At 32.1% G+C, this 24,553-nt stretch overlaps 3 protein-coding genes across 6 annotated transcripts; 1 reads left to right on the top strand and 2 right to left on the bottom strand.

Annotated features, from left to right (window-relative positions):
• Positions 1-201: 201 nt before the first annotated feature.
• On the bottom strand, positions 202-16,150 carry LOC123697397 (nuclear factor related to kappa-B-binding protein). Of its 4 annotated transcripts, none has more exons than XM_045643893.1 (23): positions 15,387-16,150; positions 15,016-15,309; positions 14,666-14,782; positions 14,102-14,475; positions 13,901-14,019; positions 13,368-13,601; positions 12,805-12,917; positions 11,825-11,925; positions 11,534-11,653; positions 10,066-10,248; positions 9,350-9,496; positions 9,119-9,227; positions 8,351-8,977; positions 8,110-8,220; positions 7,922-8,017; positions 7,652-7,751; positions 7,491-7,555; positions 6,544-7,401; positions 6,119-6,277; positions 5,792-5,870; positions 2,912-2,967; positions 2,687-2,737; positions 202-2,043 (listed from the first exon to the last, which is right to left on the bottom strand). In XM_045643893.1, exons 1-23 carry the CDS (start codon positions 15,819-15,821, stop codon positions 1,909-1,911), a joined length of 4,683 nt encoding a protein of 1,560 aa, XP_045499849.1. In that variant the 5' UTR covers positions 15,822-16,150; the 3' UTR covers positions 202-1,908. The 4 variants fall into 4 exon arrangements, with proteins under 4 accessions (XP_045499849.1, XP_045499850.1, XP_045499851.1 ...); XM_045643894.1 differs by having other exon boundaries at positions 13,368-13,583; XM_045643895.1 differs by having other exon boundaries at positions 13,368-13,580.
• Positions 16,151-17,346: 1,196 nt separating this feature from the next.
• LOC123697415 (serine/threonine-protein phosphatase PP1-beta catalytic subunit) lies at positions 17,347-23,061 on the top strand. Its single transcript, XM_045643929.1, has 7 exons — positions 17,347-17,461; positions 18,463-18,594; positions 19,769-19,984; positions 20,172-20,363; positions 20,602-20,753; positions 21,001-21,135; positions 21,568-23,061. The coding sequence occupies exons 1-7, from the start codon at positions 17,413-17,415 to the stop codon at positions 21,664-21,666; spliced, it is 975 nt and encodes a 324-aa protein (XP_045499885.1). The 5' UTR covers positions 17,347-17,412; the 3' UTR covers positions 21,667-23,061.
• Positions 22,725-24,535, bottom strand: LOC123697422. The gene is made up of 3 exons (XM_045643937.1): positions 24,259-24,535; positions 23,483-23,692; positions 22,725-23,404 (listed from the first exon to the last, which is right to left on the bottom strand). Exons 1-3 carry the CDS (start codon positions 24,372-24,374, stop codon positions 23,077-23,079), a joined length of 654 nt encoding a protein of 217 aa, XP_045499893.1. The 5' UTR covers positions 24,375-24,535; the 3' UTR covers positions 22,725-23,076.
• Between the last annotated feature and the right edge of the window lie 18 nt (positions 24,536-24,553).

The raw sequence follows: 24,553 nt of genomic DNA, 5'->3' as shown, positions 1-24,553 counted from the left end.
TTCTTCGAAAGAACAACGACTGTAAATAAAATTGAACCGCCAGCATAATATGAAGGTGTTACATAATATATTGGGCAACATTATAAGAATATTCACCTCTTTCTATGCATTCTTATCAACTTGTCGTAATTATAGATATTATAATAAAACATACTAACGTAAATAAACTTTTTAAAACCAGAAATGAATAAAACAAAGTTCTTATTTTCTTAATTGACTTATATTACAGAAAATCCCAAATATTGCAGCATTTTAATAAAGTAAATAATATATTCTATAACTAAGTAATTCAACTTAATTATACACAATGTACACGTTACCTTAATATATTACATTTTAATTCATTTAAATCAAGGCGCAAATGTACCAACTGTAAAAAATATCTCCTAATAATTTGTGAAGGCAAACGCTTCAAATTCGTCCAGAAACAATTATTATTAATAGTTAAGTTTTTGATATATAGCAATGGTTATGTTGTAACAAAAATTACCTACAAAAAACGCAGTTAATGAACATTTGAAGGCAAAAATTTGGTCTTGTTTCGTTTAACTGAATAATGGCTGATTATATATAATCAAAAAGGAACACGCCCAAAATATTATTGTGCAGCTTTTTGTTATGCTGTATACTGGAATTTAAATTGATCTTTCATTAGTTGTATCCAGTAATAATAGAATCAATCCTATCTAAAGCGAAATATGTATATAGACAACTATATGAATTAATGTCTAAGTTTCATAAAAATGTATGAAATAATTCAACTATGTACTCGATCTTTAGCACCTATATTCGTCTAGAGTAATAAAATGCGTACTAGTTGAGTGTAAACTATTCTATCAAATGACACTATGAGAATGAACTTTTGTGCTCAAGTTATTATTCCTACTTTAGTTAAATGTGGTTATGATCAATAAAATAATTCAACCATATCATCATAAACGCGATTGGAAGACGGGTTTCATAAAATTAAGAACCGTTCACTTTCCCTTTAAAAATACACACTTTATTTTCGTCGTCGATCATGCTTCATTTCCAATTTGAAATAGTTACTATTCTTAAATAATAAGTTAAAATATATCACAACAAATAATTTATTTAATGTGTACATCCGAATATACAAATCGTTATAAATACATAACGTTTCGCCTCGACCTTAAATCAAATGTTCACTATTTACAAAATACTCATTTCAACCAATAAACATGGAATACAGAAAATATCCATTTAATTTAAATTATATTGGCCTAATGTATATTAATTTACAAAAACTATATTATTTCTTTAAATTTCGAAATTAAATAGTTTCAGAAATTTCCATATTTAATGATTAAAACTTACTTTTAAACTGACCACACAATCGCTACAACATGTAAAAAGTTTGTCTTCTTCATCCAAATGAATCCGAACATTCCTTTAATTAAATATTATTTACATGGATTCAAAAAGTCGACGATTTAAAGGTGTTTATATTTTCTTTAAACACGATTATTCAATAATTCTTCTTCTATGTCTTGGTTCATATAATTTGGCATGGCAATACCTATCAATTTAAAAACTAAACTGACAATGATCCTCTGACAGTAACAACAAATAAGAAATAAAAAAGTCAACATTCGTATATCAAACAGATATACTACTTATATATTATAATATCAATTGAACGTGAATGCAAATTTCACAATTTCTGTAAAATCAATCACAATTATTTCAACTTTTACTCTTCAATAATATCTATTGCAAATACACCGTAAATCGACGACTTCAATCTTTACTTTTGAATCACCAATCACACCATTTGACTTCTCTTTCTGTATATATTTAATTCGACGTTATTTCAAGGTGCTATTATTTATCACTGTGATTTGTCATTCGACGTTATTTATAACAGTGTTATTTCACATTGTTAAATCACGGGTTTGGATTAGCCGGTCTCAATAATCGCGCCAAAACATGTCGACCGCCGACGAGTTTCAACTGTTGTCCGTCCATTAGTACACTTCGTACGCCGCTAGATGTCGCTACTGATGTATTTGTGACTGCACCCTGTTAAAATATAAGTTTATTGATATTAAATAAAATTTTGAATAGGTATAGTAGTATGTATGGATTGCAAATTAATTTAGAGCTGAATATTGCATGCCTTTTTACAAACGTGTATGTGATTCAAATATCTTTATTGCAGGAGTGTAAAAGAAAATGTATATGAATTTATTAGATACAAAATAATTAAAATCATTTTGATACTTAATAATATGTTGTTAAGGGTTATTATTTAAGAACATTTTTTTTTAATTTATGTTAACCGCAACTGTATTAATCATTGTATTTTAACAGGATTTCTGTGTGTTATCTAGCTGTTCTATTTTTAATGAATTCAACCTTAATACTTTGTATAAAAAAAAATAAGAAATTTTTTATTTCCTTGAATTAGTAAAATGTACCTTTTCAATTATTAATTAATATATTAAAAAATATGGTGCACAAACACACCCACCTACTATTTGTGATAATATTATATTACAATCGTTTTTTTTTTATTCCCTAAGAAAAAAATATATCCGTGCGTGCCATTACTATCAAAGCCTCTGTTTAAAACTGTAGAGTATGAATTTTGGTTAGTTTTTGCATGCATAGTTCATTCGTGCGTACTCAAATATTTCAATAGCATGCAAACATAAATGATCACCTGTTGTATTTTAATCCCCTGCGCTAGTTTAACCTGATGTATGGGATTCACCTATAAATTTATAATCAATTAAAACATTTAAATTTTTTCGCTTTCCTCTTTTCATTTTCTAAATAAAATGTAATTTAATTTGTGTATTAAAATGTACTTAATTTACATTGCGAGACTGAAATTTTCTGCCAAATTTGGTTTTATTAAATAAACAAGCATATGGGAGCTTTTTACCTGTTGTAGTTTTAAAACTGGAGCTGATGTGGTGGACGTCGTAACTGTTTGTGCTCCTGTAATATAAATCCACGTTACGACTAGATGTTACATCTACCTATTAAATTCAAATTCAAATTCAAAATTCAAATTCAAATTATATTTATTTGCAAGAATGTAGTTACAAATTATAGATGTTTTCATTACAATATTATGTGGCTAATACATTCTACCCATTTATTGGGTGTGCAAATATTAAAAAAGAAAGTTGATTAGTTTAATTATTTAAATGTACACACAATTCAATTTTCACAATTACGCGAACGCACTACGATTTACACGATTATATCACTACACACTTCACTTATCACACACAATTCAGTTTACACTACTTCAAAGTCATAAATTCTTCAATGTCATAAAATTGTTTTACCATTAACCAGTTCGTCAGTTTATTTTTGAAAAGATTTACTGGTAGTTCCTTGAAATTGTCCGGTATTTTATTATATATTTTAATAGCCATAAATGTTACACTGTTTTTAGCTTTGTTGATTCTACACGTTGGGAAATGTAATTTGTTTTGGTATCTTGTCAACATATGCGAATTTACTTCTCCTTTCTTCTTAAAGTATTCCGGGTGATATTTTACAAATAAACATACTTCTCTTATGTACATGCAAGTTAAAGTAAGGATCCGTAATTTACTAAACAGAGGTCTACAACTGTCTCTTTGGTTCAAACCGCACAGAGCTCTGATACATTTTTTTTGTGAGACAAATACCTTCCGCACATCACAAGATTGTCCCCAAAGAATGATTCCATATGAAAGTACAGAGGAAACGTAGGCATGATAAGCATTTATTGCTGCATTCATAGAAACAGTATCTCTTAGACGCCGTAATACGTAAACGAAACGATTAATTCTGTCACACACGTAATCAATGTGTTTGTTCCATTTTAGACCTTCATCCAACAAAACACCCAAGAATTTATGATGATCTACTTGTTCTATTACTTGGTTATCACACTTTATATTTAGGTTTATTTTGGAGCAATTCTTAGTATAAAATTGAATTATTTTTGTTTTTAATAAGTTAATTTTAAGATTGTTGTCTTCTAACCATTTTACAATATTTTTAACTGCTTCATTTATATCTCTCTCGTACGTTTCCTTTTCAGTACATTTAACAATTAGGGTAGTGTCGTCTGCGAATAAAACTGATTTGTGTTTCACTGATTTCGGTAGGTCATTAATATACAAGAGAAATAAAAACGGGCCGAGCACACTTCCTTGTGGTACACCTGATCTATTAGTTTTTTTTACTGATCTATATACGTTTCTTGATTGATTTACTATTTGTTGTACTTCCACATACTGATCTCTATCCTTTAAATAACTAGCAATCCATTCTTTGGCAATTCCTCTTATACCATATTTATCTAACTTAAGCAAGAGTAATTCATGGTCTACAAAATCAAATGCCTTGCTCATATCTAAAAATATAGCGCTTACGGGTTTTTTTTCGATGAAGGCTTGAATTATTTCTTTCACCATATCAAAGCATGCTAATGAAGTGGAACTATTTTTCCTAAATCCAAACTGTTCTTTACATAAGATCTTGTTTCTATCAATATAATTTCTAATTCTTTCTAAGATTACTTTTTCAAATATTTTAGATATCACTGGTATTAACGCTATCGGTCTGTAATTTTTAATATCTTTTGGATCGTCTTTTTTAAATAATGGTTTTATCACTGATGTTTTTAGCGCGTGTGGAAAAGTTCCCTGTTCCATCGATAAATTTACAAGAAAAGACAACGGTTCGCAAATATGGTTACTGCAGGATTTTAATATTTTTGTACTTATTCCATCTGTTCCTACTGAATTAGTGTTATTAAGTGATTTTATTATTTTACAAATTTCGATACTGTTTGTAGGTGTTAAGAAAATAGTATTGCAACTTTCTGTAGTCAAAGTCTTTTTTATGGCATTTACATCAAAATTAAATTTCGTTTGATTTGTGATGTCAATAAAAAAATTATTAAACTGTTCGCAAATTTCATTCATTGAGTTGTATATTTTATTATTAACTACAATCTCTTCAATTTCTGTAATATTAGTTTCGTCATTAATATTATTAGATATCATTTGCCATAAAGCTTTGTTCTTATTTTTTGCCAATTTAATAAATTTTTCACTTTGAATTTGTTTTGACTTAAGAATGCACCTTTTTAGTATATTTTTATATTTCACATAATGATTCCAACTATGAGTATATATTTTTTTAATATATATATATTTTTAAGATAAAGTTGTCGCTTTCTTATACAACATTTCTTCAATCCTTTTGTTATCCAGTTAAGATTAGATTGTCCTGTACTTCTCTTTATCTTAATAATAGGAAAACAGAGATCATAAAACAGTTTGAATAACTCATAAAAAGCATTAAAGCATTCATTTCATTAATTCAATTCATTAATCTGTATTATAAATGTAATTATTTTCATAATTCATATTATATGGATTATTCTTGTCAATTACGATTTTTTTGCTTCGAATAATCACAATCGTTAAATAATTATCAAAATAATCATAGATTTAAATTAGACCTTTATAGAAAACTAGTGGTCCACCCCGGCTTCGCCCGTGGTACATATTTAGCAATAAAAGGTAGCCTATGTCCTTTCGCGGGTATCAAAATATCTCCATACCAAATTTCATGCAAATTGGTTCAGTAGCTTAGGCGTGATTACTCAATCACGCCTAAGCTGCGAAAGTTACTCTGTCTGTTTGTCTGTTGAGTAACAGACAGACAGACAGAGTAACTTTCGCATTTATAATATTAGTATGGATATCTAATTATTGTTCACAATATTTTATATTAAATACATTGCACTCACCAATATTGCTTATAACGATAGTCTGCGACGTCGGTGCTCCACTACTCGCCGGTACTCTTATGGCGCTCCCATCACTTTGCTGTAAAACATTATATTTTCAAACTGATGTCTATAAAACTTGTGTGAAAATTTTTCACATAAATTTGATATCTGCGAGAAAAATATATATAAACAGAAATCTAAAGTAATCAAAATTTTCACCATTTTTCTTATAACGACTTCGTGTTCTTCAATTTTAATAACATCATCTTAACAAAATGTCCTTAAGTATCTAGTAAAGTTATATGACAAGTTTAAAACCTTATTCTAAAGATATCTCACACGCACCTGCAGTATAATATTATGCAGCGGCTTGGACGTGAGCAGCACGGGTCGCGCGAGTCGAGTGGCGGGAGACAGCACACGCACGCCACGACCACGCCCAGCCCCCACGCCCACGCCCACACCACCTCTACCCATTACACCCTCGAGAGATATCATTTGACCCTGCAAATTGAAAACAGAACAGCTGGTATTTAACCTTCACAAACTAAAAGAAATGGAAAAAGTTTATAAATGCTGTATGCTAAACAGTCAAATTCGCGTTTCATTCGCGATTTAGATGTCGTAACAATGTTGTTTCAAATATTGCGCTCTTGATTGTTGCGCTAGTCATTGTTTTATTATTACGACATCATATATAGCTTTAAGTTTACTAGATATCCTGCTTGTGAAATCAAAAATTTTAGTAAGCTAATATTAAAATTACTCACCTGTGCATTAGTTAAAAGTTTTGCCACAATCGGTTGATTCGTCTTCTCTCCTGTGGTTTGAGTTCTTACTACTTGAGCTATCGATTTCGGCGTCTGATTGGCCAATTGCAATGTTTGTCCACTAGCCAATTGTAAGGTTTGCCCACTAGATAACTGAACCGTCTGACCACTAGATAATTGTAAGGTTTGGCCACTCGGCAATTGTACTGTCTGACCCCCTGCTAACTGAACTGTTTGATTACCTATATGTACAGTTTGCGAACCCAACTGAACGCTCTGGTTTGCCATTTGAACGTTCTGTGTGTTCAACATCGTTTGTATGTTATCGCTGGCTAATTGGACAGTTTGGCCCGAAGGTAGTTGCACACTTTGTGTAGGCAAAACGCTTTGACTTGCCACTTGAACGCTCTGTCCACTTGGCAATTTCACTGTATGTCCAGTAAGTTGAACACTTTGGCCAGCTAATTGGACCGTTTGTCCCGCTATTTGTACCGTTTGGCCAGTCAATTGAACTGTAGAAACTGGTATTTGAACTGAATTGATCGGTCGGACGGTTGGCGATTGCGGTCTCGGACTGGTATTCTTTTGGGCAACGGCTCGGACTGCTTGTACTGTTTGCGGGGAGGCCAATTGGACAGTTTGACCGCTCGGTAAGCGCACGCTATGCGTTGGAAGTTGTAAGGAGGAGAGTTGAAGGGTGTGTCCCGATAATTGAACTGCTTGGCCACCAGCAAGTTGGACTGTTTGATTGGACAACTGCACTGTTCGTCCACCGGCTAATTGTACCGTGCGAGTAGTGATCGATGTCGTGACTACTGTGGGCGAACTGCTCACCACATTTGTTACATTTGGCGTACTCTAAAACAATAATACATTAAATTTCTTTTAATAATTATATTCAACAAAATATATGTTAAACTGTTTCGATTTCTAAGTTTTAACTATACCTGTGCGATCGTTGTTACACATGATGTCCCCGGTAACGACGGTCGCTTCTTTGCTGTTGTTACTGCTACAAATAAAATGACATTAAATTTATATATCAATATTAATTTTTTACCTGAATTAAAATAAAATTAAATAAAAATATTGTTAATTTATCACTTACGTTGTGTCATAAGTGCCCGTGGTGATATTAAAGATTTCCCCGATGACGGTGTGGCTGGACTTAATACTCTTACAACTCCTCGTCTCGCGTTTGATGGTAGCTGGATGGATAAAATTATTATGAATGCGTTTTTTTTATAAACAATTACAATAAATATTTGTTCATTTTATACAATATGTCCTAACTTTTTTGTGTGCACACTTTTCTTATAATTATGAATTTCATTTGTCTATGTGTCATTTTATCTAAAATCAGTGTCAAATGTTTTACCTGTGCAGAAGGTGTGCATACAGTGACCGCAGAAACCGTAGCAGTAGTTTGTACAGCCGGTGGTCTTATTAATAAAGACCGAGTGACTTGTGATACCTGAAATAAAAAAAAAGATTAAAAAGACTGTCAGATTATGTACAAAGTATATCTATATAAGTATATTTATGAAAAGAAACTATATTAATTACCTTGGAGGTTTGAATGACTGAATTCTGTTGATGCGCCGTGGAAACACTACTTTGTATCAATGTTGGTAAAACTGTAGATACTTGCGGTGTAGAAGACCCTGATGCAGCCGCCTGTAAATTTTAGCAATTGAAGATATAATAAACAAAAGTGATTATCATTAGGTGATCATTTAAAAATGTAATGTAAAAAATTTCCCAAAAATATAAAATCAACAATATTACATAAAAATTAAGAACTTACCGAAACCTGCGACGTTTCTATCTTTGGTAAGGACTTTTGCTTAACCATTGGTGATCGTTGTGGAGAAGCTACTGCAGGCACATTCGAAAGTGTCTCACTGGACTGCGAATTTTTAACCTGAATGAGATTTGGTTTTGGCGACTGTACACTTTGCTTCGGCGATTGAACACTTTGCTTTGGTGACTGCACACTTTGCTTTGGTGACTGAACAATTTGTTTCGGTGACTGTACACTTTGCTTAGGCGATGGAACACTTTGCTTCACTAAAGGCTTCGACGGCACAACGCTCTGTTTCGTCTTAGGTTTTGGTGTAAGTAGACTTGTTTTTGCTTGTGACACTGGCTTTGCTTGATTAATTTTGATAACATTTGGTGTTTTCGGCTGTGGTGTCTGCTTTGTTTGTGGAGACTGTTTTATAACGGTTTTCGGGCGTTGCGGTGTGGGGACAAGTTTTGGTTTCGGTTTCGGTGTGAGCGGTTTCGGTTGCGTGGCTTGTGTGGCTTGCATCAGCAGTTGAGCGGAAGATAATTGCGGCAATGAAGTTGAGGACCCGCTGTCATCGACATCTACGTCACTGTCGGAAGCGTTGTCGACGACTTCCTCCATGCTACCAACTTCTAACTCCATCTAAATTAACCAAAATATTTCAGTAATTTCAAATTAATTAAACGCTATTGTTTTGATAAATGACAAAAAATATCAAAGATATTAGATATAAATTGACATTAAATTTAATGTAAAAATAATACATTTAATTTGAATACATACATTACTAACACTATGAGGTGTTTGCGGAGATTGTAACGGAGGCTCTGACGCAAGTGCTTTGTTCGCACGATTTCGGGCGTTGCTGCTTTTTAACCAGTCTTCTTCGGTTCTATAAAATAATTACTTTTGTTACAGCAGACAGAAATAACAGCATGATAATAAAAAAGACACTTATAATTATGTCGTATTTTTTATGAATATTATATTCTAATAACGTAAATTTTACACTACCTATTTCTATGTAAATATGTCCAAACTGCTGTTCGCTGATCGTATTTGACGATGGGATCTCTTTTCACAGATACGAGTCGATCCAAAGCAGCCGATATAGCCGATGCCAACGTTTGATCGCTGCACGGTATTATCCATTGGGACATTCTGTTAAAAAATTATTATTGTAAATATTGGTTGATTTTTTCTATTACTTACAGTGATACAAAATATGAGTAAATGTGCAAATTACGATAAGTAAAGAAAAAACAAACGCAACAGATTCTGTAATGTACATTTTTAAACCGTTTGTAAACTGCTGAAAAAATCTCTGAAGAAGCCGGTATATGGTAATTTTTACTTGATGTTGCAAAATGTGTTATTTTTTTGGTGGTTTTCACTTCATTTCATTTGAAAAATTCAACACGTATTTTATTGTATTATGGATAGTGAATTTTGTATAGTCCGTACTTTTTCTATGTATTGTGTACTACACTGGAGTATTATTACTACAGTGTGTAGTCCATAAGTGCAAAGTGAAGCACTGTATAGTGTATCTACAATGAACACATTATACTTGAGCAGCGTCAGTACGTCCCGTCGCGTGCTCTCCCCGTTGGGCAGCCGCGCTAACGCGTCCCGCGACAGCGCGAAGAAGCCAGCTGCGCGCTGGCGAGCGATCAACTGAAGAGGAAACTGCGGCAGCATTGTACAAGGGTACGGTGTAATGTACTCACTTGAGCAGCGTCAGTATGTCCCGCCGCGTGCCCTCCCCGTTGGGCAGCCGGGCCAGCGCGTCCCGCAGCAGCGCGAAGAAGCCGGCGGCGCGCGGGCGCTGCGCCGCCACCAGCGCCGCGCCGCCCGCCCCGCCCCCCCCGCCCGCGCGCATGCCGCTCGCCGGACCCACCACCGAACGGTACCTGGAATTTGAGGAGTCATTGTTAAGAGGAGGCTCCCTTTCTCATTTCTGGCACTGAGAGACCGGCTACGGTACTAGACGCTAATACAGCCGTAATAAAGTTGAATATCGCGTGCGCTCTTTGATCGCGTTCGAGCTCCAATAGTAAGTCTCAATTCTTATTTCGTTTATAACTAAAGTAATAATTGATCTAGAGAAAAAATATATTGGGATTCGATAGTTAACTCTATTTTCTTACTGTTAACATTTATTTTAGACATAAAGTCCAAGTAAATCTTTAAAAAAATGTAATAATCCTTAAAAGCGGCATAATTTTTGAATAAAAAATGAATCGATCGAAAATGTTACAATTACGTAACTATCTTGTACATCGAAAGAAAAAGACCCAATAAATCATATACTAAAGTTCCATTTTGATTGTATGTGTGCCTGTTTCAGAATATTAATGCAAATTCATATAAAATTCAGGGAGCTTCCCCTTAACAGTTAACACATTAGCGTATTATAAACTAGAATCGACCTATTATAGGATCATTAATTATATCCGAGGGACGTTATGTAGATGTCCCAGACGTACTACAACTAGAAACGCGTATTGAAAGGCGAAAGATGTTATTTAAAATACCCAAGCAGTGTCGTGTAGATGTTCCAGACGAGTTATATAAATTTGCCGTTTACAATCGACGTATGCTTTATTTTAAAACTACAGAAATAAGAACCCCGTTTTTCGTAGTTCGTCCGCTCACAACGTTCTGTAGCTTTAGCTACTATTAAGTATTCTGTGCTCTCGGCATAATACAAATTGCTAAACAATTTTAAATTGAAGACACCGTTTGTAAACGTCTAAATTATACTATTTGCCTGCGAAATATATAACCTACAACATGTATGCATATTAACCACATTATTTCGTGATAACCATATTCAATCATTTGTACAAAAAAAAGTCTGCCAAATAGACGCATAGATACTGTCACTTCGGACATTTTTTGAGCTCGACAAATTTGTTATGTGTAAGGCGATTATGAATAAAATCCATTAAAAACAAATACAAAAATCCTTGGAAAAATTGTGTTCAGAAATATTTTGTTTTCACTTTTTCTATTTAAAGCTGCATTCACGACATTGCTTGTACTGAAAATTCATTTGGGAGACTTGTTCCTGTGCGCTTTGTTCGTTTATATGCAAAGTATTTCCAATTTATTTTACTTTTATTCAAATTCACTTGTAAAAAACTTTGTTATATTGAGTTAATTTATTAAACTACTTAAATATATGATATTTACCCATACTGGATGTACGTAAATGGTTTGGAAGCGGCTGCAAATCTACGTCGTTCTTGAGCCCTGAACTCAGTTATTTCGGAAGTGGTTGGCTGTCGAACAACCCAGTTCGTTGGGTACCTGCTAAAAATGGAAATTATAACGCTGTTAAAAATATGATACACACTTCACATTTAAATTATATTGCAATATATAAAATTAAAAAAAAAACATTTATTTGTTTCATAATACAGTGTACATTAAGCTTTTTTAAAATTATGTAAAGGATAAGTAAAAATGAATATTTTCCCAAACCTGGGTGGTGGCGAAGGCGGTGCGGCAGCCCGAAGCCACCTTTCACACAATCGGCCCAATATTGCGTCACAATCTCGACCTGCACCTATCCATTGGTACATCTGTCACAGAAATAAAATACTTGTATTAAATTTTTTACCATGCTTCATCTTTGAACTCTGCTTCACGCCTTAATAATGAAATGTATAGAGCCTAACTCACTTGGCGACATTCCCTTACTATAGTAGAGCCATTTTAATAGGTAACATTTGACAGTTCAACAAAATTCAACAACGTAACCTAGTAACGACGACATAGAATAACATGATATTTCGTTTTGTTAGAACTGCACATTTGCTTAACTTTTTTAAATTATGATTACATATTTATAATAATAATAACCAATACACGTAATTTTAAGATTTCATTTTACTGATAAACCATTCTAAACACAATAAACAATTTCTGAATTGAAGAACTGACGTCGCTACAATTTTGTGTCAATAAACCTTTTTTCTTTTTAAATACCAGAGATGTTACTCTAAAAATCGAAATCTGACATCTAGAATCGAATGCATTGATTACTTGTGAATAAAAATCATCATAAATTAATAAATTCGATTGACAAATGTTTCAAATCCGTATCGATTAATTCACTTTAATCGATGTTTTTATACAAGTTACATCTCTTCGAAGATAAAATTGATAGACGTAAAATGTTGCCTATTAAATTGGCTCGACTATAACTACTTGGATACGTAGCTGGCGACGTTGCCATGACGTCTTAGTGAGGAAGAGCTATTATGATGAGGATAGTGCACAAAATACTTTTCAAATTCTGTTAAAAATTTGACCTGTTTTATTTACTTTCAATTATTTAGCGGAGTTTGTAATGTATATTAAGATTTTTATTTATTTAATATTAGATATATGTTTATTTATATAGATTAAGATTTGAATTTATTAACTATAAGTTAATATTTAATAAACACTCCTCTTACCTGCGTTTCAGGCATGTATTGAAGATATGGTACAAAATCATCAGGGTGTGGTCCTCTCTCCCCGGCCAGAAAGTCCAAAGCTGAACTTAACTCTGAACACCAATCATCAGACACTGAAACCATTCATCATTTTTAATTTGCAAATACATACTATATTTCTATTTACGAAAAATATTTACGTCAAATGAAGTTCTTTTAGGAATATTTTTGTATCATGGTTTCTTTATAGTATTCAAATACATATTACATTTTATAATTTGCAAGTTTAACGTTAAACGTATATAACCTACTAGCTTTCCGCCTGCGGCTTTGCCCGCGTTTTCAAAGAAAAACCCGCATAGTTCCCGTTCCCGTGGGATTTCCGAGATAAAACCTAGCCTATATTACTCGTGGATAATGTAGCTTTCTAATGGTGAAAGAATTTTTAAAATCGGTCCTATAGTTTATGAGCCTATTCATTACAATCAAACAAACAAAGTTTTCCTCTTTATAATATTAGTGTAGATTTGTTTATTAACAAATCAGCTATTAGCAATAAGTAAGTAGTAATCAAAGAAACTCACAATTGTACCAAGTATTGAGCGGCGCAATCGGCGATCGCATGACAGCCGCGCACCGCGCATACAACTCATGTTTGGACGCTCTATGCGCCGCCTTGGCTGGGAACAACGCGCGCACTAGCGATAGGAAATTCGCATGAGTCGTCTCCGTTAGGGCTTCGTCTTCGTCCCTCACGTCCGAGTCCACCATAACGTCCCCCGAATCATCCGCTAGCTCTACTGGTAACGCCATCATGTCTATTATTAGACGCAAATTGGGATTAATAGCAATTTTTTATTGAAGAGTGGTAGGGTTCATTTCATAGTGGTGGTAATTTTTAACCATACTTTATACAAATAAGTGAGTATTGTGATAATGATGATGTATAATCAAATAAATAAGACAAAAAAATAAAAGAAATCGTCCAATTATTTTGATGTGGTCATTAATGAAGCATAACTTTCCAAAACAATTAAATAATAAACTTGAATAAAGTATTAACTAAATTTCATAATAAAGTATAAAATTATAAATTATCTGATTTTAAAAAACCGACCGATTCCATCAAGATCTTCCAGCTTAATTGGAACAGGTTGATGTATCCTTGAATTTGGTCCCAGTCCATCTTGAGGTTCCTTCTTGATCCCATCCTCTTTTATATCATAATATCTTGAACTGAAATTTTTCAAAACAATCATTAAGTTTTGATTTTGCATTTTGAAAAACCTACATATTATGTATAAAGAATAAAACCTACTTTACATGATCAAAATCATTCACTTCCTGTTTAATTTCAACACTATCAAGCAGTTTTTTGCAATGCCTTGGGCTGTTTGTTGGATCGAAAAATGATGAACTTTCAGAATCCGTTTCTTCTTGTTCACATTTTATCTTTATATGTGGTAAGAGTTTATTTTCAGTGCTCTCAAGGTCATCTTTAGGTTTTTTCAGAGGTAATTTAAAATCTTTAGCTTTTTGGTGTATTTCTCTTTTAGTGCCTTTACGTATCTTCTGTATTGGCATATCTGTTTTGGATCCTCCAAACATGAGTTTCTTTGCTCCATTCATTAACGCTACTCTCTGTTTGATATCATCTAAAGTAATACCAGTAGTATTTAATTCTGGATGATTCTGAGAACAAAATATTTTTAGTAAGACACAGTTTAAATTGTAGGCAATACAATTTTCAATTGGATGAAATATTAAAGAAAACTGGATACAAATGATAAGTAATATTCTAAACTTTTTCTAAACTTAAAATATTTAATAAATAAATATGTTATTACTTTATGTACAGAATAACATATAAATAATGCAATACCTCTCTGTATTGTCTCCTAGCTCTGTGCGCAGATAAAACATTCTTTAAACAGGCTAATGAAGATGGAAGTGTGACCTCAGGACCTCCCAACGTACTTGATACATTGGTATCAGCACTCTAAAACAAAAGTTATTTCAATAATATGTGCAGAAGTCACTTATAATAATATATATTATGGCATTATTAGGGCATCTAAGTTTATATAATAAAATTTTATTTTATATAATAAAATCATAATTAAATTTTTTCGTATGATATTAAATTACATGCCAAATTGTTAAATTATTTTCTGCTAAGTTAAGCCCTAATAATAATATAACCAGTTATAATTTTTTTATATTTATAGGTACCTGTAATGCATTATTTCTTTTTCTCTTTTTCAGGAAATGCTCTGGAGGTCCTTCGGGATAATTTTCATCATCTGATTCTTGACAACCCACCTCACTCCATATAGCTGCTAATTCTTCAAAATATCTATGCTTGGCCCGGACATACATCGGCTTATAATTATTTTTAGTTGATGGTTTTGGTGGTAGTAATGGCACATGAGGTATGGGCCCTGGCGGTGCAGCTTTTGCTACTGCTAATAACCTCTCTCTTGAAATTAATACTTCAGGTAATAACTTTGCATAGTAAGACTTTATCTGAAAAATAAATTTATCATTATGCTTCTATGAATTAAGAAATTGCCTTTAAATAATAATGCATTAAGCAGTATTACCTTATGCCTTTGTTGTTTAGCTCTAGCCTTTGTCAAAAACTTCCTCATTCTGGCAATATCCGGTCTGTAGTTACCTTGTCTTAAATTTCGAAAGAAACATGTCAAGGGTGATGTAAAATGAAATGGTTCATGGTTGAATAGCATTTTTATTGTTGTTTCCTTTTCTTCCTCATCATTTTCTGAAAACGTTGGCAAGAGTTCTTTGAGGTATTCCTTATGCCTATCATCCAAACTATCCCATAATTTCATTGAGAAAAACTCCTTAAATAAAGCTGGATCTTCACAAAGATCCTGAGGTAGCTCCAAGGTTTGGCCTAAGATACGAATAGGTTCCATTAACTCTTCCTCACTATCTGAACTCTCACTGGAACTATCGGAGGAACTGCTGCTGCTCTCTTCACTATAACTCTGTTCACTCTCCATCTTCTCCTCCATGGTTTCACGATGTATTGAGAACGAATGTTAGATTATCACACAAATTAGTTTACTGCACCATAGAAATGTAGTATTAACTTGCTTGAAACGTTTATTTTCCTCCCATTAGACTATAATTTCGTCTTGTTTCGTTTCTGATGTTTACGAAATACCAAACCAGAAATATAGCGATAACCAATAGAAAGCCATTGAGTTTTTTAAATAGCCGTCAAGTCTTGTCTAAAATAAAATACAACGCACACGCCAAACTGTAATGTTTCATACATAGTATGCGCCAGAACGGCACATTGCGATGAGAAAATAGCTTGACAACCAAGAACAGCGACATTTTGCCTATTCAAAATGGAATTTTAAAAACAAATCACCGATAGTCTATGGATTAATTCAGCAGTCTATATGACAATTACAGATCGCTAATTTTTTTTTTCTAGTTATTGTGCTGTAAAACAAATAAAATTAATAAATGTAAAAGTAATTGTAAAAGATCCCTCATTCAGATCAATAAATACGACTAGAAAATAAACTTTTATCACTATTTTAAAAACATACATAACGTTCCTGTTGTTTCTTTGTATCTTATAAAATAATAATAGTTTAAAAAACTAAAAAACACGCTTTTTATAGAAAACCGAACTAAAAAATAGAAAATTTTATCAAATTAGTGTATTGTCATCGGTCCTCAATAAATCTACAAAGTTTGAACGAAATCTGGCCGTTTAAAGTGGGTCAAAATCGCGCCCAAAGAAGTCTGTGAACAAACAGGTGAAGCTAATATAAAGCGTGTAAAAAAGACGTGTGGCACTCGGGGACTGCCGCGGTAAAGCTACAAAGCTATTGCAATTTGCATAGCGTGCCTTCAAGTCACACCTCCGAGCCCGTCGGAGTGGGGAGCGTGAGGTTTTTTCGTTACGGAATTTCTCGATTCGGTCCCTGCGCTCAAGGCCCGCGATAGAAGCTATGCAATAGCTTAATAATAATATAAAACATTTTCAAACTGATAGATTCTACAATAAATAGTTGATATTTATTGTAGTTGGTATTACAAAACGGCATTTTAGCGGAGCACTCGCAGACGTCCTTTCGATGTTTTACGAATACGCACTTACGCAGAGTGTTTGTAATCGATTACGCAAGTAGTTTTTATGAAAGCATAAGATTTTTCGATTCGAATAATCTTATACCTCGGCAAAAGGGGAAGCGCCTGTGAGTGTTATCCATTACTTATAAATGATGGCCACGGTCCATATTTTGTTCCTTCAATGCCGTCGAAGCTGCAGACGGAAGCTAGTAAATACCTAATAAAACTAAATATAATTGTAATTTCTCTTCCAATTCATTAACAATATTTAATTTTTATTTGTAGAATTTATATTTTAATTTATGTAAATTTTCCTCTATTATTGGAATATACCTGAATATACCCACCACCAAGCCCACCACATACCCACATATACCCAAGATACCGCACAGAAATATACCGTGATCATCTTTGTGAGTCTGTGACTCCAATTCCTTTGTTGGCTATGGAAGGTATCGATAAATTTGACTTCTTGACTCTTGTTTGACGTAAAATAATCGTGGTGTAGTAAACATGGCGGAAGAACTGAATGTTGATAGTCTAATTCACAGACTTTTAGAAGGTAAAAATTTCTTATAACATCAAATTTAAGATATTTCCTTATACTTTATGTGTAGTGACATCGTGTGAATAAATTTATTTGGTTAAATGGTGTTTCTAGTTGCGTAATTGTGGTCGAGTGTATAGGTATAGTAACGTCTAACTCATAAATAAATCGATTATCCTCAATTCTTATCTGAATCTACTATAGATGTTAAGACTTAAAATTAAAGAGGAGTCTGGCATTGTTGATAATAGATATAATATTGTTATGTTCACGAATCAATTTTCTTAAGTGCTCTTGTATAATGTACCACGGATATCATAGCATAAAATTATTTCATGGGCTTATTGTTGTGCTTTGTTCGCATTGTGTGTTACTTTACTTGTTAATTTCACTTTATCATGCTGCTTATTATGGGTTACATCAGTATTCAGGCTGCAACAAGAAACTGCAAGACGAAAAGGAAAATTGAAAGACATCTTTTCTGGAGAATGTATGGTTGAATCCAGACTTGTAAAGACAGTACTTTGCTAGATGTTTTCAGTTTTTATTATCCTTGTTAATGTGAAAATTTGTTTCGAAATTATTTGCGTCACAAATCACTTTTATTTATCATCATAATATATTTTTTTTTCCTAAATTGCATCCATGGTATCGTTACAATTTACTTTACTATTCTTGTTTCAAATGTTAAAATGTAACAAATTGGCAATATACATATGTAACATTTCTAGTTATGAAAGTGTATTTATTAACCAGTTGAATTACAAGTATTTTACCATTATATAAGATTGTAAATAATAAAGTATGCATGATATCAACTTCCTGTCTGCAAAGTACTTGTAAAAAAAAGGTTACTGCAGGTTTGACAAAAGTATAACATTAAAATATGATTGTTACTAGAAAACCTAAATATTACTTCATCTTCATTTCATTCATACTCTTTTTTTCTTTGTTGCTTCTGATTGTTAATTGCTAAGTATAATGTTTATTTTGTGTTATATTATTTATTGTTGTAGTTCGAGGATGCCGCCCTGGGAAAACAGTGCAGATGTCAGAGTCGGAGGTGCGAGGACTATGCACTAAATCCAGAGAGATATTCCTGCAACAGCCCATACTTCTGGAATTGGAGGCACCACTCAAAATTTGTGGTAATTATACCATCTTTTATTTTTGTTCTAAATTTGTGTTACATTTTTATTTACAAATCATAAAAACAACATCCTTGAAATTGTTTGATATTTCAGTTTGTCTTATAAGTTTTTTTTTTTACTCTCATTAATATAAATAAGAATATGGGGTTTAATTACTTTAATTAATAGACATATTTATGATCATTAATGAAATTGAACAGTATTAATAAAATGATTCTTAATTGATTAATCTATCGTATTTGCTGCTATAGATACTAAAAAATAATTATAGATACATATTTTTCATTATAAACTTTTAAAGTATAGAATACTTAGTAAAATATCTAAAATAACCCCAACTAAATCAAACTAGTTTATTGAAAATAGTGCAAAGTTTATATTATAAATTAGATATCAAAGCAAATTCTCTCTGAGATTATAACTAAAATATTATTTAGTACTACATGCACTTTGCGATTTCACCCGCGTGGCTCTGCTCCTATTGGTCTCAGCGTAATGATATAAAGCCTATATTTTTTCAAATCGGACCAGTAGTTCCTGAGATTATTGCGTTCAAACCAACAAACTCTTCAACTTTATAATATTAGTAAAGATGAGATGTAATACAGACAGAATTTATTGAACAATCAACAGCCTGTAAGCCAGTGTCTACATTTTGTGGTACACATAAGGTTTTTCATACATATACATTTATTTTATTCCTATAACTAAAGAATTTTTTCTTATCTGGAACTAATAAGATCTTCCATATACAAACTAGATTGTGTATAGTAATCTTGTGATATTATTGTATGTATATATTTTATTTGATATAATATTTTCTAATTTTATTTTTAATATGAGAGTTGTAATAATATTATATTCAAAAAAGTTGTATGAATGTAATGGTAAGTGATTACTGATTATACTACAGCTCTTTTTATAAGTAGGTACTATGTAAGCTGGTTGTACAATGAGTTATTTTTGGTGCCCGGTAATCATCAGAAATTTCATCAAATTAATAAATTGTATATATTTTTCAATATTGCTTTATTTAGTACCTTCTATAAATTATTATCCATTTTATCCATACAAGAGCAAAAATTAATTGTTAATAGCAAGCATCTGTATTATTACAATAATAAAGTAGGTATTGCTTATAGATTATGATTGTTAAACATATTTGTTTCAGGTGATATACATGGCCAGTACACCGATTTGTTGCGTCTTTTTGAGTATGGCGGCTTTCCGCCCGAAGCCAACTATCTATTTTTGGGCGATTACGTCGATCGCGGCAAGCAGTCTCTCGAAACCATATGCCTTTTGCTTGCTTATAAAATCAAGTATCCCGAGAATTTCTTCCTCCTGCGCGGGAATCATGAGTGCGCGAGCATAAATCGTATTTATGGTAACTATTTGTTTATTCTTTCGCCATCGGAGTTTATAACAGTTTAAGTATTGGATCCTGTATTTTCGACCTTGGTTATTTTCCAGCCATCTTTTTATACAAAATGTAATTTATTTACGTATGATTTTTTTTATGTGCGAATGACAAGCGCAATAAACTGATAACGAAAATAATAATTAACTTGTAGGTTTCTATGATGAGTGTAAACGCCGATATAACATCAAGCTGTGGAAGACCTTCACAGACTGTTTTAATTGCTTGCCAATCGCCGCTATCATTGATGAAAAAATATTTTGTTGTCATGGCGGTCTTTCGCCCGATCTACAGGGCATGGAGCAAATTAGACGGATAATGAGACCCACTGATGTCCCTGACACTGGTAAGGCTATTGATTGTTTATTTCGCTTCGGTTATCTAAGGACAATAGAACATACTATCCGTTTTGTAATTCCATTTTAAATAAAGATATGTATTTCATCTAAGAATTGTAATTATAATAAAATTTGGATAAATGCTTACAAAAAGATTGCATACATTTCTACAATGTTAAAATTATGAACTATGCTTTGATATATATTATACAATAAACAAAAAACAATAAACATATACATTTTAAGGTTTACTCTGTGACCTCTTGTGGTCGGATCCTGACAAGGACGTGCAAGGCTGGGGCGAGAATGACCGTGGTGTATCATTCACATTTGGTCCCGATGTGGTCAGCAAGTTCCTCAATAGACACGACTTGGATCTCATTTGCAGAGCCCATCAGGTAATGTGATTAATGGGATTAACAATAATACCAATGTAATAATCTAACTTATTTCATTCTATAAGTACTTGCCTATATTAATGTATGACATTGTAACTAATGGTTTTTACATGGTGCACTTGTAATATCTCGCCAATTTAAAGGTCCAATTTCGTATCAAAGTTAAAATGTAAATACCAAATACTAAAGTTGTACTATTTCGCATTTTTTACATAGTCTACAATAATTGTGAATTGTTATTTCTTAGGTTGTTGAAGATGGCTATGAATTCTTTGCAAAGAGGCAGCTTGTAACACTCTTCTCTGCTCCCAATTATTGTGGTGAATTTGACAATGCTGGTGGAATGATGTCCGTTGACGAGACATTAATGTGCTCTTTCCAGGTATGATAATATATGTAATAATTATGATAGTCTGTATGTAATATGAATCATGTAAAATAAAATAGTAATATTGACGATTGAGATGACGAATAGACTATAAGAACAGGTGTTTCTATTTGTAATCAATGACATATTATGCTGCATTATGTTTCCGAATCTGTGGTAAATGTTAAAAATATGTAATGACGATTCAAAAGTGCTTCTAAAAGAAGTCTAATTGAATAAATAAAGTTTAAATTCCAAACTGGGATATAAATTTATCATAATATTGTGATATATCTATAATGATATATATCTATAATATATAATGATATATGATGTCTATAATAATTGATACTAAGTTTCAATTAAACTTTTTGTTCAATAATACAATGTGAAATGCACAATATGTAGTGTTTGGAAGTCAACAATATTATATATTTTGCTGTACAGATATTGAAACCATCTGAGAAAAAGGCAAAGTATCAGTACAATGGCATCAACAGCGGGAGACCAGCCACACCCCAACGATCACCGCCGAAAAAGAAATAACTGACGTTTGGGATCCAGTGTGCTGCACAGTGAGAAGGATGCTACAAATAATTTAATTTAATTGTATCATGTATTATATTACTACATTAGTGTAGTCATCGGACATAGCCGAGTATAATGTCGTCTGTATAGTTAAATTATTTTTCAATAATTTGTGCCTTCTGTTTTGTTAGTGATATTAAATTTGAGGTTAGTTTACTCAGTTTTTGATTGACATTATACATTCGGCGATGCCTATTGATTGCAGCTTTTTCGGTCCCTCAGATAATGCAGCCTTATCCTTTTTTCTTATATTGACCCATTGTAGAAAATTTTATTGAAATGAAGTGGCAGGCTAAGATGCGGGCATTGGACATTAAGCGTCAGAACACTCTTTGTGTAGTTTTAGTGGATCGAAAAACCTATTTGAGTTTCTTATTCTGTAACTAATGTGCCTATAAATGTAAAGTATAATAGGTCTTAAGTAAAATTGGTTGATTACAAAACTTAAAATTATAAGTTTTGACGATAATGTTTTATGAAAACTGACTCGTCTCCTAAATTATTCTATTGTGTTTATTGTGATTGGTTTTGAGTAAAATTGTCCTGAGGAGAAGCTGGCCTAAGACATGATATTAACCTTCACCTGTAGCTAATAAGTGTTTATTTGTATTCTAGGACTCCATTGCAATTCACTACATTGTATGCTTAGGGAGTGAGCCCAAGTCCCCAGTGAATTTAATGTTATTTTGCATACAGTATTACTCTTATGATAAGTAGTTATATCAAAATTATTGGCAAATTGGCATGATCTCCCCAGAGGCTTTATCTTCGTGTCCTTAGATCATCTATCTATAAATGAATTGATATAATTTGTAATGACTGTAGAGAGCAGTGTAGTCCTCGCAACAATAGTGCAATTGCTATATTATTATATTTAAAATTATATGCAAATTTTGCATTGTACAATTTTATTTTTTAGCTATGTTAACATTGTCAAATAAATAATCATAAATAAATATTACTATTTAAAATGAGATGTTTATTTTTGTTTCATTTGTTTGCATTTACAGACACTGTATGTTTTCAAAAATACTTTATTTCTACATTTTCATACAAGATTTTCTTCTAAGCTTAGAGATATGAAAGCTTTATTATTTAGTATGTAGTTTAATAATAAATTTCAATGAGATTTCTAAAACTTTTGTGTAATATTATTTGCTTGTTTAACACTGCATAGGGCTTGCAATTTGCTTTTGGTAACACTTTGTATTACACTTAAGTTCATTTGTTCACTATGTAACACTTGCAAAAATTGTTTCATGTTTTATTGAGTTAAAGAATTCTTAGATATATAAATTTTTGTTATATGTTTCTCAGGTGTGTACAATTTTCTGAAATATAAATTTTATTCAATGTTGTAGTATTATATCAGTTATCCAAAAATTCATTTTCCTTTACTGACCAAACTTTGTTATCAATTGATATTGTATTTGGTGAAATAATTTCAACCAAGTTACTGTGTGTTTCAATTTTTTCAGCTATCTTATTTATAATTTCTTCATTTTTCTTTTCATACTTTTGTATATCCATTTGTAATGCTTTGAAATAACATCTTTTAGCAGTCAATTTTTTCTTTAGTTTGACAACTCTTAATTCATATTCTTTTGCTAAAGATTCAAGTGATGCCTTCTGCTTCCTTAAATTTGCAGCATCTTTAGCTCTCAATTGATCTTTAATATTCAAATGTTGTGGTCGCCTGTAAAAAACTCAAGTTAATTCAAATAGGCAAACTAGACCATCAGTGTACAATATTAAGATAATAATAAAATATTACCAGACAAGTTTATCAGGATTAATTTTAGAAAATTTATCCTTTTGTTGCTCAAGTATTTCTAATTTCTGTGACATATTTTCAAAGTCCCACATTGATCCAAGTTCTTGTACCATTTCATCTAATATGTATTGTTTTAAATAATTGAACATAGGAACCCATTTAAGTCGTTTTAATTTTGCATTGGGAACTGTTTCAAGAAAATCTTCATTCCTAAAATCAATGGTTATAAATATAAATTTATTGAGATAATATAGTTGAGATGGTTGTTAATCATCTCAATAGATGGCGCGCGGTGTGTCCCTTAAGACACATAAAACTGAAAGAATATAATAAATTTGATTGCTCTGGCGGGTCACAAGTGGCTGAGTTGGTCAGGCATCCGCCCCGGAATGGCGCGAAAGGTTCGAGTCCCGCCTCGTGATCGAATTTTTTCTATTCTTTATAAATTTATATTTATAAAGCATTTGAATGCCATAAAACCAAAAATATAAATTCAACAATGGTTATAAATTAGGTATTCAATAAATGAGCAGAGTTGTTATCTATTCAACATCCACTATGATAATATATTTTGTATTAAGCACCAACAATATGAAAATTAATATGAGTATCTATCATGTTACATTGCTAAAATAAAATTTAACAATATGAGATTAGTAAATCAAACTTGCTTAATATAATATGATTCCAACATATTTTATTTATTTGGGAATATACTCATTTAAGTCTTATGATACACAATTTCCTCATTTAAACATAGTTATAAAAATACGTACCGTACAAGATTTGCGATATTATTCAATTCGTTCAATATAGTCATGTTATCAAATGTGATATTTGAATTGTTAGTGTTTGTGTCCAGATTATCATTATCACAATTATCATCTTCCATTGTATGAAATTAGTAAATTAAACAAGTTCCTGTTCTATATAATCATTTAATATTTTAGAATAACTGTAATAACTTGAGTAATATGAACACAATAAATATAACGATATTTTGTTTTAAATATTTAGGCGTCATAAAATTGGTCATAAAGCATAAAGCTGTAAGCTGACATATGTCATACG

Source organism: Colias croceus, chromosome 14, assembly GCF_905220415.1.
Source record: "Colias croceus chromosome 14, ilColCroc2.1".
Classification (NCBI taxonomy): Eukaryota; Metazoa; Arthropoda; class Insecta; order Lepidoptera; family Pieridae; genus Colias; species Colias croceus.
Note: the sequence above shows the minus strand (reverse complement) of the source record. Positions and strands in the feature narration are given on the sequence as shown.

What these genes read in the sequence shown, in the direction of transcription:
- LOC123697422 (XM_045643937.1), bottom strand. Translation starts at nt 24,374, where the DNA reads ATGGAAGATGATAATTGTGATAATGATAATCTGGACACAAACACTAAC. An exon ending in AATATCGCAAATCTTGTACG is followed by an intron (nt 23,693 to 24,258) that starts GTACGTATTTTT and finishes CATTGATTTTAG; the next exon opens with GAATGAAGATTTTCTTGAAA. An exon ending in AATCCTGATAAACTTGTCTG is followed by an intron (nt 23,405 to 23,482) that starts GTAATATTTTAT and finishes AGTTTTTTACAG; the next exon opens with GCGACCACAACATTTGAATA.
- LOC123697415 (XM_045643929.1), top strand. Translation starts at nt 17,413, where the DNA reads ATGGCGGAAGAACTGAATGTTGATAGTCTAATTCACAGACTTTTAGAA. An exon ending in CACTGATGTCCCTGACACTG is followed by an intron (nt 20,364 to 20,601) that starts GTAAGGCTATTG and finishes ATACATTTTAAG; the next exon opens with GTTTACTCTGTGACCTCTTG. An exon ending in TCATTTGCAGAGCCCATCAG is followed by an intron (nt 20,754 to 21,000) that starts GTAATGTGATTA and finishes GTTATTTCTTAG; the next exon opens with GTTGTTGAAGATGGCTATGA.
- LOC123697397 (XM_045643893.1), bottom strand. Translation starts at nt 15,821, where the DNA reads ATGGAGGAGAAGATGGAGAGTGAACAGAGTTATAGTGAAGAGAGCAGC. An exon ending in TTTACGTACATCCAGTATGG is followed by an intron (nt 10,249 to 11,533) that starts GTAAATATCATA and finishes CTCAAATTCCAG; the next exon opens with GTACCGTTCGGTGGTGGGTC. An exon ending in TAGAAACGTCGCAGGTTTCG is followed by an intron (nt 8,221 to 8,350) that starts GTAAGTTCTTAA and finishes TAAAATTTACAG; the next exon opens with GCGGCTGCATCAGGGTCTTC.